This window comes from Myotis davidii, unplaced genomic scaffold, assembly GCF_000327345.1.
Source record: "Myotis davidii unplaced genomic scaffold, ASM32734v1 scaffold8, whole genome shotgun sequence".
NCBI lineage: Eukaryota > Metazoa > Chordata > Mammalia > Chiroptera > Vespertilionidae > Myotis > Myotis davidii.
In genome coordinates this window covers 3,564,816-3,578,050 of record NW_006299520.1, presented here as the reverse complement: position 1 = coordinate 3,578,050, position 13,235 = coordinate 3,564,816, and the positions used below count along the sequence as shown (strand labels likewise).

General features: G+C 34.4%; 1 protein-coding gene across 1 annotated transcript in view; it reads left to right on the top strand.

The window, feature by feature from the left end:
- CNTN5 (contactin 5) overlaps positions 1 to 13,235 on the top strand; it is a 462,010-nt gene that overhangs the window by 28,523 nt on the left and 420,252 nt on the right. Inside the window, exons 3-4 of the mRNA XM_015571441.1 lie at positions 693 to 816; positions 944 to 1,119. Of these exons, the coding sequence (XP_015426927.1) occupies positions 693 to 816; positions 944 to 1,119 (300 nt within the window). The remainder of the gene's footprint in view (positions 1 to 692; positions 817 to 943; positions 1,120 to 13,235) is intronic.

The following is a 13,235-nucleotide window of genomic DNA, read 5'->3' as shown; positions in this document are numbered from 1 at the left end:
GTCAACTCCAGCTCTGAGTCCTGGCTGGCTGAAAGCTGGTTTCTGGGGTTTTGTTTAGCTTCTATATTTGTTACAATGTTTCAGACTGCAGGCTCAGAGGCGAGCAAGGCAGGCGGGGAACGTTGCAGTGCTCCGTCACTGAAGCAAGCAAGCCTCCCTGTTCGCATCAGCTGCCTGGCTGCCGGCCGCCATCTTGGCTGCCAGTTAATTTGCATATCTTGGTCCTACTCTGTGAGTGACAGGGGGATTAGCCAATGGGAAGGGTAGCGGAGTGACACTAATTACCATGTTTCTCTTTTATTAGTGTAGATTATATTTAACATTCTAAGAGCTTTACAAACTTTTAGGTTTTTAAAATAATTTTTTGTTTAGTATTATTTACATAATAACACTGCTTTAGATGAATATAAAGATATATATTTTAAAATATACAAAAGTAATGCTTGAAATGTTTGTTTTCCATTATATATATATCCTATTTTTATGAGAATTCTCAGTCAACTACAAAAAATCTACTTAAATCCCTGCAATCTACTAAAACAAAATAATTTCATAGCTAATCCTTTCTTTTAGTAATACGCCTTTGAGTACAAGGAAAGAGCACAAATTTTTAATGCGAACATAATTAAGAAAAAAAACCATGTCTTGATATTTCAAGAAATTTTAAAGTGTATCTATCTTGGTCCTTACAGAAAGTGTGGACTATGGGCCAGTGTTTGTGCAAGAACCAGATGATATAATTTTCCCAACTGATTCTGATGAAAAGAAAGTAGCACTGAATTGTGAAGTTCGTGGCAATCCAGTCCCCAATTACAGGTAGAAATTCACTGTTACTTATTTTTCTTAAGTCTTAAAAGTGTCCTTCAATGAAATTCTGACACTTCCAGGGAGTATTATAAGGTCTCAAGTCATTTTCACAATTTGTCTTCTGATTTTTCCTTAGATGGCTTCGAAATGGAACAGAAATTGATTTGGAAAGTGATTATCGCTACAGTTTGATTGACGGGACCTTCATTATAAGCAATCCGAGTGAAGCTAGAGATTCTGGCCATTACCAGTGTTTAGCAGCCAACACTTGGGGAAGTATTCTTAGTAGAGAGGCCATTCTTCAGTTTGCCTGTGAGTACAGTTTATGTGTTTTTTCATGTGTATGTATATATATGTAATTTCCAAGTTTAGTTATGCAAAGCATAAAACCTCAGATTTTAAAACAGTAGAAAAATCTCAGTAAGGATTAGAACTAGAAAAACAATGCCTTCCCTCCTGAGAGATTTTGAAATTCCCCGAAATCTTTGCCTTCTTCAAATTTTTAAAATTGATTTTAGGGAGAGAGGCAGGAGAGAGCAAGAAAGCGAGAGAGAGATTGAGTGATTTGTTGTTCCACTTATTTATGCATTTATTGGTTGATTCTTGTATATGCCTTGACCAGGGCTCAAACCTGAAAACTTGGTGTATCCAGACAATGCTTTAACCAACTGAGCAACCCAGCTAAGCTGTCCTCTTAAAATAAACAATCTTTTAGCCTGGGAGATAAAAAAAAAAAATCTTATTCATGAAAGCAGATAGTTTTAGAATTTAAATATCTTTTGAAATCTAGCAAAAACTGGATTTCGAATTCTGTCTGCTTTTTAAAATATCTACTTTCTGCCTCTATTTTTTTACTGTTTATTATAGAGTATTTGTTATAGAATCTTCTGGACATAAAATTTTTGAATAGTATAAAACTTCTGCTTATGGTAGTTAACCAAATAAATGCCTCTGAAATGTTAATATTTCAGATTCTGACTAGAACTTCCTAACCAGTTGTTCCAATTTTTTATTAGAGAAAATATACCATGTGTGATTATATATATATAATAATATACATTTTTAAAAATAGATCATATATCTAATTAACCAAATTATTGATTTTAAAACTCTTGCAATTGTTTAACTTGTGATGAGGGCTTACACCAAATTGAGAATAGAGTACAAGGTGAAAAAAATCTTAGTTTTATTTCTTAGTAACTAATCCTACTTGATTTAAATTCTTGAGGATTACAAATAATAAAATATAGATAGGAGGGTCATGAATCTTTGTGTTAATAATTTATATGTAACTATATTGGCTACATAATTCATCACAAAATGATTTTTAAGTTAAAATTACACCCCGAAGAATGGAATAATTAAGATTTCTCTATTCAATCTTCATCACATATTATTTCTAATTAATCAGAGTGCAAACACCCTACTATAGGAGTGTGAAAGACAAAAAGAAAGAAAGACATGATAATGAATCTGTTTGGAGAACATTGATCTAGGCCCTAGAAAAATCGAAATATTGTCTTTCAAAGTAGATTTGGCTAAGGAGTTTATAAAGGTACTTTACATACACCAAATATGCCATGATAGTAGCCTAGATATATTCTTTTTATTTTAGAAAATAATTATGTGGTGCATTAAAGAACGTAATACTTTTCAGAATATACATTTAAAAAGTAACTTATAATACAAAATAATCCTCCTAATTGCGTCTCTGTTCAATAGAGTCTTTTCAGCAAATTCAGACAATATGATATGCAAATATTACTGGCTTATACCTTTTTCTTTGCACTATTCAACCTGAGACATATACACCAATTCACAGTAGCCTGTATATCAAATGGGTTATTTTCCTCCCCAAATCAGCAGTGACAGCAAAATAGGTAAAGTTTTCTACATGCTTAAGAGAAGAAATATATTTATTAGAAAAGCCTACATGCCTTTTAAAATATTTTTATTGAATTTATTGGGGTTACATTGATTAATAAACTTATATAAGTTGCAAGTGTACGCTTCTATAATACATCATCTGTATTGTGTGTTCACCACCAAATTCAAGATCCTACATGTCTGTATGACTGTGCCTTCCTAGGATTCCTAGTCACAGCTATCATATACTCACCCCCAGCTGCAGTGAGCATGTTGGTACCAGCACATACAGTTTATGACTAGACAAGGAAAGCTCACTGTTATTTATCTATATCATCTATCTATCTATCTATCTATCTATCTATCTATCTATCTATCTATCTATCTATCTGTCATCTATCTATCATCTCTCTATCTATTGTGGAGGCCATGCCTATGCATAAGATCTGAAACATGCCTGATTGAAGCAGTCAGTCATTTACATAGGAAAGGCCACTCCTGCCTCAAAATTAGTCACTGACTAGATATCATGTATATACTGATGATATAAAAATTGATTTCTTTAGGTTTAGTTTTTTCTTTTTTCCAGATAATATTTGGGAAGAAAAATGCAAATATAGATGGTACAGAGAGAGTGAAGGGTCAATCAACTTGTTTTCTAGTACACTTAGGCTTGAGCATGGATACTATCAGATTCTAGGAGTCAAGATAGTTGTGTGATTAGGGGCAGGAAATGAGGGAGGAAATTGGTGAGCAAAAGAAAAATGGCTCTGAAAGGAAGTGAAAGGATACAAAGGTAAAGTAACATTAAAAAAAAACAACAACTTTGTGGCAACTTTCATTTATATTATGATTTTCTATGTCCAGCCTCATAGATCCATAAAGCATTAATTTGCTGCTCATTGTTAATAGAATATTTAAAGTTCAAAGGCTTTTGTGGGTGGAGAAGCCTCATGACTCTTTACACATTTTAAAGCTGAAATTATTAACTGTTTATTTCTATCAACCACTATATGTAAAAATTTAAATATTCATTACACAAGTAATATTTCAAAACTACAGTAATACATTTAGTAAATTTAGATAATTATTAAAGCCTATTTAATCAAATTACATATTCAAATCTAATACAAGTCTATTGTTTTAAATGTCATAAAATTTGATAAAACTTGTAAATTACCAAAATTATTATTAAACTTTTCATGAATATTTACAATTAAACTCTGCTTATTCTTGAGTTATACTTTTACTAGAGGCCCGGTGCATGAATTTGTGCATGGATGGGGTCCCTCGGCCTGGCTGGCAATCGGGGCCAATAGGGACTGTCTTGACCGGTCCCTATTGGGGCGATTGAGTCTGCTGGCTGGGGGAGGGTGGACCACAGACCGTTGGCTGGCCAGTCCCCCCGATAAGGGCCAATGGAAGGGCCAGCTGATGAAAGAGGGACTGTGGGAGGTTTGCTGGCTGCTGGAGGTTGGCGGTGGGAGCACACTGACCACCAGGGGGAAACTCCCGCATTGAGTGCCTGCCCCCTGGTGGTCAGTGTGTGTCACAGCATTCGGTCGACGCATCGATTAGTTGTTCGGTTGTTCAGTCATTCGGTTGTTTAGGCTTTTACATATATAGATACTTTACTCAGTTTACAACAATTTTATTGTGTATGTATTTTTACTTTTTATACATTAACTAGAGGCCCAGTGCACAAAAATTTGTGCACTCGGGGGGTGGGGGGATCCCTCCGCCCAGCCTGTGCCCTCTTGCATTCTGGGACCCCTCAGGGGATGACCACCTGCTGGCTTAGGCCTGTTCCCAGGGGGATTTGGCCTAAGATGTCAATCAGACATCCCTCTGGCAGCCTGGCAGCCCTCGGGGGATGTCCTCTTGCCAGCGGGGATCAGGCCAAAGCTGTAGTCAGACATCCTTAGCGCTGCTGAGGATGCAGGAGAGGATCCCACCACCACTTTTTTTTGCAGGCTGCCCGCTGCCCCTTCAGGGTGGGTGTCCCCACTGGGGTGCCTGGCCAGTCTGGCTGAGTGGCTGAGGGTTTTCAGGCTGGTCAAGCCCACCAGCAACTGATGCTCCCAGCCTCTCCTTTTTTTCTTTTCTTTTTTTTTTTATTCTGGGATTTATTTACGTTCTATAATTGAAACTTTGTTGCCGCTCCACCTCCGAGTCCACAGCCGGCTGAAAGCAGGTATCTGAGGTTTGTTTAGCTTCTATAATTGCAACTTTGTTGCTTAGAATGGAGCTCAGAGCCCACCCACAGCAGGGAGGAAGCTTGGCTTCCTCCATCACTAGAGCAAGCAAGCCTCCTGCTCGCTTCAGCTGTGTGGCTGTCAGCCGCCATCTTTGTTGGCGGTTAATTTGCATATCTCACTGATTAGCCAATGGGAAGCATAGCAGAGGTATGGTTAATTTCAATATTTGTCTATTATTAGATGGGATGTTTTATATCTATATCTATACTTACATAGATATAGATATAGGTATAGATGTAACAACTTTATCAAATATGTTTCTCTACTATGACCTTCAAAGATAAAATAGAAAAGAGGATCATATTACCCAATCTCAAGTCAGTTTCTGAATTGTCAACCAATTGAATTTTGGTTGCTTCATTCAGAAATGATACCTCTTTAACAGACTCAGCCTCTTATAATTTGAACGTTATTTTTGTTTTATCAATGATACCTTAAATCTATAGCTTTTATATAGGCTTTTGCTTTTTGGGGTTATTACATTTGCTTAAAACGATGTGATTCTAAGACCTATTGTACAATGTTAAATAAACATTAGATGGGTCTCTTCTAATTATATTTCTAGGAAAAGGTACTAATCTATATTATAAATAGATACATATTTTTTAAGAAAATAAAATATAAACATATCCTATTAGAGTCATCTTTCCTTTGCATGAAAATTACATATATATTATAGACACACACATGCATGATATTAAACTCTCTGATTCTGAGTAACATTAGATTTAAATGAGTTTTTGCAGATTCAACTTGTTTACATGCATATGCAAATTGTCACAGTTTGTCTACTGTGATTCCCTTAATGCTGGCTACTTTGTCCTCTTATTAACCAGAAATATATTTTAAAATATTTTAGCTTTCTTCTAATTACATCTTGATCCACTACCCACCCCCTAAGTTAAGCCTAGATGCAGCTACTTCATAATGTTATAGAAACACAAATCTAGGTGCTCTAAGTGCATATACGATTCTTTCAAATAATTTCTGTTGGTGGTTAGGATGACATTACTAAAATAGCTTAGTAAAAGAGATTTTTAAAACAACTTTTTACAAAAGTCTTGAGTTTACATTAGTAGCTTATACAAGAGTAGGGAAAAGAAGGTTTATAGTAGTTCATATGGAACATAATACAATAATTAATAAATAAAATATAATAAGAAACCCTGAGTTTTGTGCTCACAACTATAAACCTCCTATTGCCTAGTCCAGTATTTATTGAATACTTACTTTTGTGGCAGAAATGTTTTAAAATACATTAACTCATTTCATCTGCATAACCAAATTAGGTTGTTATTTTATAAAATGTAACTCCATTTTACAGATGATATATCTTATTTAACTATAGTGATACTCAATCTTTTCCTATTATAACATAAATATGTATTATATTCACATTATGGCATACTCAATTTAATTTTCTATTTCTCTCTTAAACTATAATTATATTACAATCTTTACAAAAGTCCTTAAGTTTTCTTCACCAAACACCATTTTATATTTAATTTATTAATACTTGCATAATATAACAAAAGTAAATACTAGTAACAAAAATAAGTATGTAATTATTATGCCTTTCTTCTCATTGTTCAAATTTAGTAAATAAACCACTTTCTTAGTTTTTTTGAATGGAAGTTTGAGACTTTAAGGGAAATTAGATCTTTTTATAAATCTGGAATTTGGGGACTTACAGTAACTTTTATATATATTTATTTTTCTTAATATCATATTAATTATTTTGATAAATCTTTTTTTTAATTAAAACAATAATTGGATGATACATGGTTAGGACCTGGAAAGTTAAATTTACTAAATGAATTTGAGACAAGACAAAGATTACTGTGGCTATTATCAAAAACTGACAATATTGTCATAGATTCTGGGTTTTGAAGAGAATGATGGTAAGTAAGTGTAGGCACCTTTTCCTGGTGATTTAGCAATAGTAAGTTATACCTAGTATGTGGAAAAATTAAGTTAAATATAAGACAAATTTAAAGCTTTTTTCCAATTGATTTTTCACTCAATATATATTAACACATGAAAAATAGCATATATATATATATACATATGATATTTATTTTAATAATATTTTTATCTTAACATCATTCTAAAGGTGAATTATATGACTTGCTACATAAAATTATGTGCTACACAATTCACCATAGCTAAGATTTGGAAACAGCCTAAGTGCCCATCATCAGATGAGTGGATTAGAAAACTGTGGTATGGGATGGGAGCATGAGGGTGTGTGTGTGTGTGGGGGGGAGCTTGGGGGTTAATCGGGGGGATGAGGACACATTTGTAATACCTTAACTAATAAAAAAAATAAAAAAATAAAATTAAAAAAATTATGTGCTACAATAGATAATAAATATGTAAATAAGTAGAGTACCAGGAAAAAAATACATTTCTTAGTAAGAGGTCAAGATAGTGTAGGCCATAATGTCTCATAATTATTGTGGTCAAAACATAAATATTTCTTAGGACTCCAGTGGTCAGAACAAAAGGGAAAATACTAACATTTAAAGGCCTCTTATTTTCCCCAAGTTTCTGAAGAGAAAAAAATCTTTTCTTGACATTTAAATTGTCACAGAAATTATTCATTTGAGGCTTTATATAGAGATCATAACAACATCCCTACATCACTTCAATAGCAAGTTTAATTAGCCTGACATAAAACCAAACCAATTCTTTAAATGTAACTAGAATTTAATCATCATGAAGCTATTTACTGCATTCATTTATAAATCCTTTTCTAAATTTTGATTTAAGCAGCTAATGGATTTGAGCAGCTGCTGCATACTGGCTCATCTTCCCCTTTAACCTACCCTTCATATGTCTAAATGTCTATCTATGAGGATCTTTTACTTAAATGAATACCTATAAACATGTCTCAGCTCAGTTAATGTTAATAATGTACTTTTGCATTAATAAATACACACCTCATTGGGGTATAATAAAAATTAATGAGGTGGAGAAGCCATGTCTGTGAGCTGTTTTGTAAGTTCGGTAAGAAAGACATAAATAAACACAGAGTTGGTGTATTATTGCTAGTGATGATTGTTACTGGTTATCAATAAGATTTTTTTTTTACAAAGTATGTTTTATTCTTGTAGCTTATGTTCATCATAAGGATAATTTCTCACCTTGTGTAATGTTTTCTCTTCAGTGACAAGCAAGGATACATCATTTAAAACTTTGTCACTAGATTAGCTTATTACCATGCTGATGAGAAATTGGAATTGATAATGTGACACTACACATGCTTAAACATCCTTCAGAAATCCAAAGCTCATAGCAATCTCTCCAAAGTTTGGATTTTTAGAAATAATTCATACCAGCAAGTCAAACATAAAATGAATCAAGTATAAAATCTCCTTATGCTGCCTCTTGCTTCAAAAATAACTTTGTATGCCATGCCTGGTAAACTGATAGTTCATATCTAAACTCACACATATTGCTTTTCAGGGCATTTAGATTATTTCTATTCAGACTATTTCCTTCTTTTCCTTAAGCAGTTAATTAAAATAACCTCCTTCACTCTTAGAGAGATTATATGATTTTTATAGACTTTGTATTTAAGCCCTTTTATTTAATCTTTCATTTTTATACAAAACTCAAAAATTACTTCTCTGGCTTTTTCATAACATTTTTCTCCTAAAGTAATATTGTTCTTAGATTTTAAAAGCACATTTTATTAGCATTTAACATCCATGGAAATTATTTGAATAACTGCTAACTCCACAGAATATCCAAAGCTTTATTTCATTATTCTGAGGCTTTATACATAATAACTCCATTAAAGCATTTGAAAATTAATTAACTTGAATGAGTCACTTTGGCATGGATGATTTTATTATTTGTAAAAGTATCCAATTTTATTGCAAAACGAGAGGCTCGATGCATGAAATTCGTGCAAGGGGCCCGACTCTTGGCAGACCCGGTTGCCTCGGCCAGCTCTCGCAGCCCCTCCTTCATCCGGGAGGTCATCAGAAGGATGTCTGGAAGGTTGTTGAGCTGTTCAGTCTAATTATCATATTAGCTCTTCATTATATAGGCTAAGTTAACATTAGTTTGAAATCCCTTCTATAAACAAAACAACTTTTTTTTACAAAGTTATTACTCAGTATGTCTTGTCTTTCTTTAAAAAGACAATTATTCTGATCATACAAATATAGGAACTGTGCGGGTAAGGCCTCTTGACAAACAACAGTATGGATTCTTTAAGAGCACACATTTTTTAATTAAAAATACATAATTTTATGCTTTAGAGACCAGTTATAATAAGTGAATTAAAGTTGAAATCTGTGGCATCTTGTTCTCAAATCCTTAATTCTATAACATAACATAATTTGCAATTATTTTACTTACTAAAGTAAATCTGAACACAATTTTATTACTTATGGAAATCATGGCTAACTGTCCACCTGTCACAGCAAAATGACCCCGCTTACCTATCTTGACCCAGGGTACCTTTGATCTCAGGGCTCTTCTACTCGCTTCTAGAAATGGAGTAAGGCAGTTCTACACTCACACTGTGAGAAGCAACCCAGAAAGATCAATATAAGGGAGTATACAAATCCTATGACTCATCACTCAGACCCATTTACCTCATTCACTGCTCCCTAATCCTTAGCAGAGTATCTTCAGAGACCTTTCCCCAGCACAAAAATTCTGAGGCATAAAAGTATAATGGAGTTTTAAATCTCACTAATAGTGCCAGGTGTACTTGAGAAAATACTAGTAGTTTCTTCAAATCAGAAAAATTTATAATCCAGGTGAATAAAAAGACACTAATATAAAACAAAAACATAAACAATGGGGCAGATATGAAATATGAATACTTTCTAAAATTATTTTAATAAAAACCCTTTATTTAAGGGACAAGTCAGAATATGCATTAACCAGCTTGGAGTTCTTGTGCCTTGATTGAATTTCCACACCAGGTGGTACACATCATTACTCTTCATGTATATGGGTGGATTGATGATAGATTAGATAGATAGATAGATAGATAGATAGATAGATAGATAGATAGATAGATGATAGATAGATAGATAGATATAGATAGAGACTTATAGATGTGTATCTATACAAATATTTATATACATGTATGTATGTATGTTTCTAGGTACATAGCTTTAATAACAATAATGCAAGAATAAGTAGTGATTGCTGGAGCACTTAAAAGCCAAGCTAACTGTTAAACACGTTTAATGCATCATCATCCTTTTTAATTCTCACATCAACCTTATGAGGACTTTCTATTGACTTGCTTTATAAATGGAAAAAAGAAATGAAGCACGGGAATGTCAAGTTATTTTTCCAAAGTCACACAGCTAATAGATCTGATTCAGATCCAACTTCAAATTTTATACTTATGTTCTTCCTTGTTCCACCCTATTCCTTACTTAACCATGCATTGCATTTTTGTTTGGCATATCTGTAGTTATTTTACTCATAGAACGTTTACTTGAAATCTGCTCTCTCTGGGCATTTTTCTAGATTTTAGGGAGCTTAAAATAGATATCTGTGGAAGCCTCCAAAATAGATGAGCATTTGCTAATGATTGAATGGATGGTGGTGAGAGTATAAAAACTATGGAACTTGAATGACATTAAGATTGCAAGCTTTGATCAATTAAATTGAACAATTCATAGTGTTACATAATAAAGCCACACAGAGAAGAAAATCAAGATTCTGGGAGAATAAAATAATTTCAGTTTGATGTAGTTTTATACTGACTTTCAGGAGAAATACCCAACACTTCAAAATGTTGTTTGGTGCTCAGGAAAGGCAGTCAGGGAAAACACATTAAGATACTCAATGAAACCATAAGGATGTTTCATCAAGAGAAATTATGCTAATTTTTAGGGATATACACATTTCTCTGATAGAAAGATAGTAAAAGATAGAAAGAACAGTGCTAGAAAAGTAGGTAAGAAAAGAATGATCCAAGAGATTCAGGGTAGGGCCAATAAAATAGAGTGAAATACTATGGCATCTGGGATTATAATGTGGAGACTTTCACTGAATCAAATGCTGTCACACTCATAATAGGTCTTTGGATTTGAGACCTTTAAAAACCAAGTTCAGTAATGATAGAGGCAAAAATCAGAATCCAGAGCATTAAAGTATAAGATAATATGGTGGATATTGATTTTGACCATACCAGAATGAGGATGTATAGCAGAGTTTTGTTGACATGACATGACAGTGAAATATGGTGGTATTTGGGGGTAGAAGGAAGGGAGTCAGTTTAGAGAAACATGTTGAAAATATAAAATATAGACAGCCTACTTAGTTAAATAAATTTCTTCTTTCCAAGTAGGGTATAGGTATCCTCTAGACTTTAATCCTCTTCCAGGGAAATATTCTGCCATATAGAAGACACAATGTTGTTAATATAATGTTGAGCTTGAAAAATATTTAGAGTTTACGCTCTCACCTCTTGGCCTACAAACTTAAAACTAAGTAAAGGATGCTAAAACTAGCCAGAGAGCTACACAATTCTCTAAATATTTTCCCAATCCTTTTAGCACTACTTCTCACTTCATATTCTCTAGAATTTTGATTTGTTCAATGAAGTATAACTATTATATCAAGAGAGGTAGAAACTACATTACTATTGTCATAACTTGGTTACACCCAATGGAAGAATCACGTGGTGGTTAGGTTTAATTATATTTTACCCACTCAAAAGATAAATAAAAGGAAAGGAAGTAAAAGGAAGAACTTAGAAGATAACTGTGTTGATGCTCAGTAGGGTCCAGAAGCTGTGAATTCATGGTCCCACTTTCTATGTGAATTTTCTGCAGTGTTTTTCCTTTCTGTGTTTGTTTTGACTCAAACTTAGTACTTTGGGCAAATTTGGAGATTTTATTTGGAATCTCCCATTATAAATCCTAACAGGTGCACTTGTGTTTAAGCAGGAGCTTTTTTAATTAGAGGCCTCTTCCACTGGTTGCAAGGGGAGCCTTGTTCAAACTGTAAATGGTTCTGTCTGAACCTGTGTAGGGGGCCCAGGTTAAAACACCCTAATCATCTTGCACACCCATGCTGAGGATGTTCTCCGACTTTGGCCATTTAACCTAATCTATAGACTGGATAAGATTGTACTCATGATGTATATTTATGGTGCTTAGTCTTTCAGTTTAGACCAAGGTGGGACCAGGGTGACTTCTCTATGCCACACTTATGTTCTATCCATTCGGTGGGACTTAAGGGACCAGTATGAACTTTTGAAGTGTGGTAACTACTTCATAAACCATTATGCCTGTCCCTGTGGACATGGAGGTACTGATTTGTTTGCTTTTTAAAAAATGATTTTAAAAATTACATTTATTTGTTTAAAATTAAGGTATAATTATAACTTACTTTAAGGTATACAAAATAATGTTTCAAAATTTGCATGTATTACAAAATGATCATTTTACATAGTTACAAGTTTTTGTTTTTTTCCTGTGATGAGAATTTTTAAGAGTTACTCTCTTGGCAACTTCCAAAAGTGCAATGCAGTAGTCACCGTGCTGTACATTACATCCCCATGTAATGTAACTGACAGTTCGTACCTTTTGATACCCTTTACTCATTTCTCTCATATTCTGCTGATGTCCTCTGCCAACTGCCAATCTGGTCTCTTGTTCTCTGTATCTATGAGCTTTCTGTTTGTTTGATATTGTTGCTGTTTTAGAGTCCACCTATAAGTAATATCGTATGGTATTTGTTTGTCTTTGTCTAACTTTGTTTAGCATAATGTCCTCAAGGTCCATCCATTGTCACAAATGGTAAGATTTTCTTCTTTTATATGGCTGAATGATATTGTGTGTATGGACCACATTTTCTTCATCTATGCATCCATCAATGGACACTTAGGTTGTTTCCATATCTTAGCCATCCTATATAATAAAAGAGAAAAATGGTAATTGGCGTACGACAATACCCTTTTCATTGGCTAAACAGGGCTATATGCAAATTAACTGCCAACTCAGATGGCAGTTAACTGACAACAAAATGGCGGTTAATTTGCATATGTAGGCACAATGCAGAGAGGCGAAAGGGAAAGCAGGAAGAAGCCCCCTGCCACTGACAGTGATTGGAAACCCAGGGGGGCGCTAAGAGCCCCCAGGGCCGCCTTTGCCCTGCCCCCAAGCCATGATCAGAGAATCAGGCGCCTTTGCCGCCCTGGCCAGTGATAGCAGGAAGTAGGGGTGGAGCCAGCGATGGGAGCTGGGCACGGTTGAAGCTGGCAGTCCCGGGAGCTAGGGGTCCCTTGCTTGGGCCTAAAGCGGAGCCCATGATTGC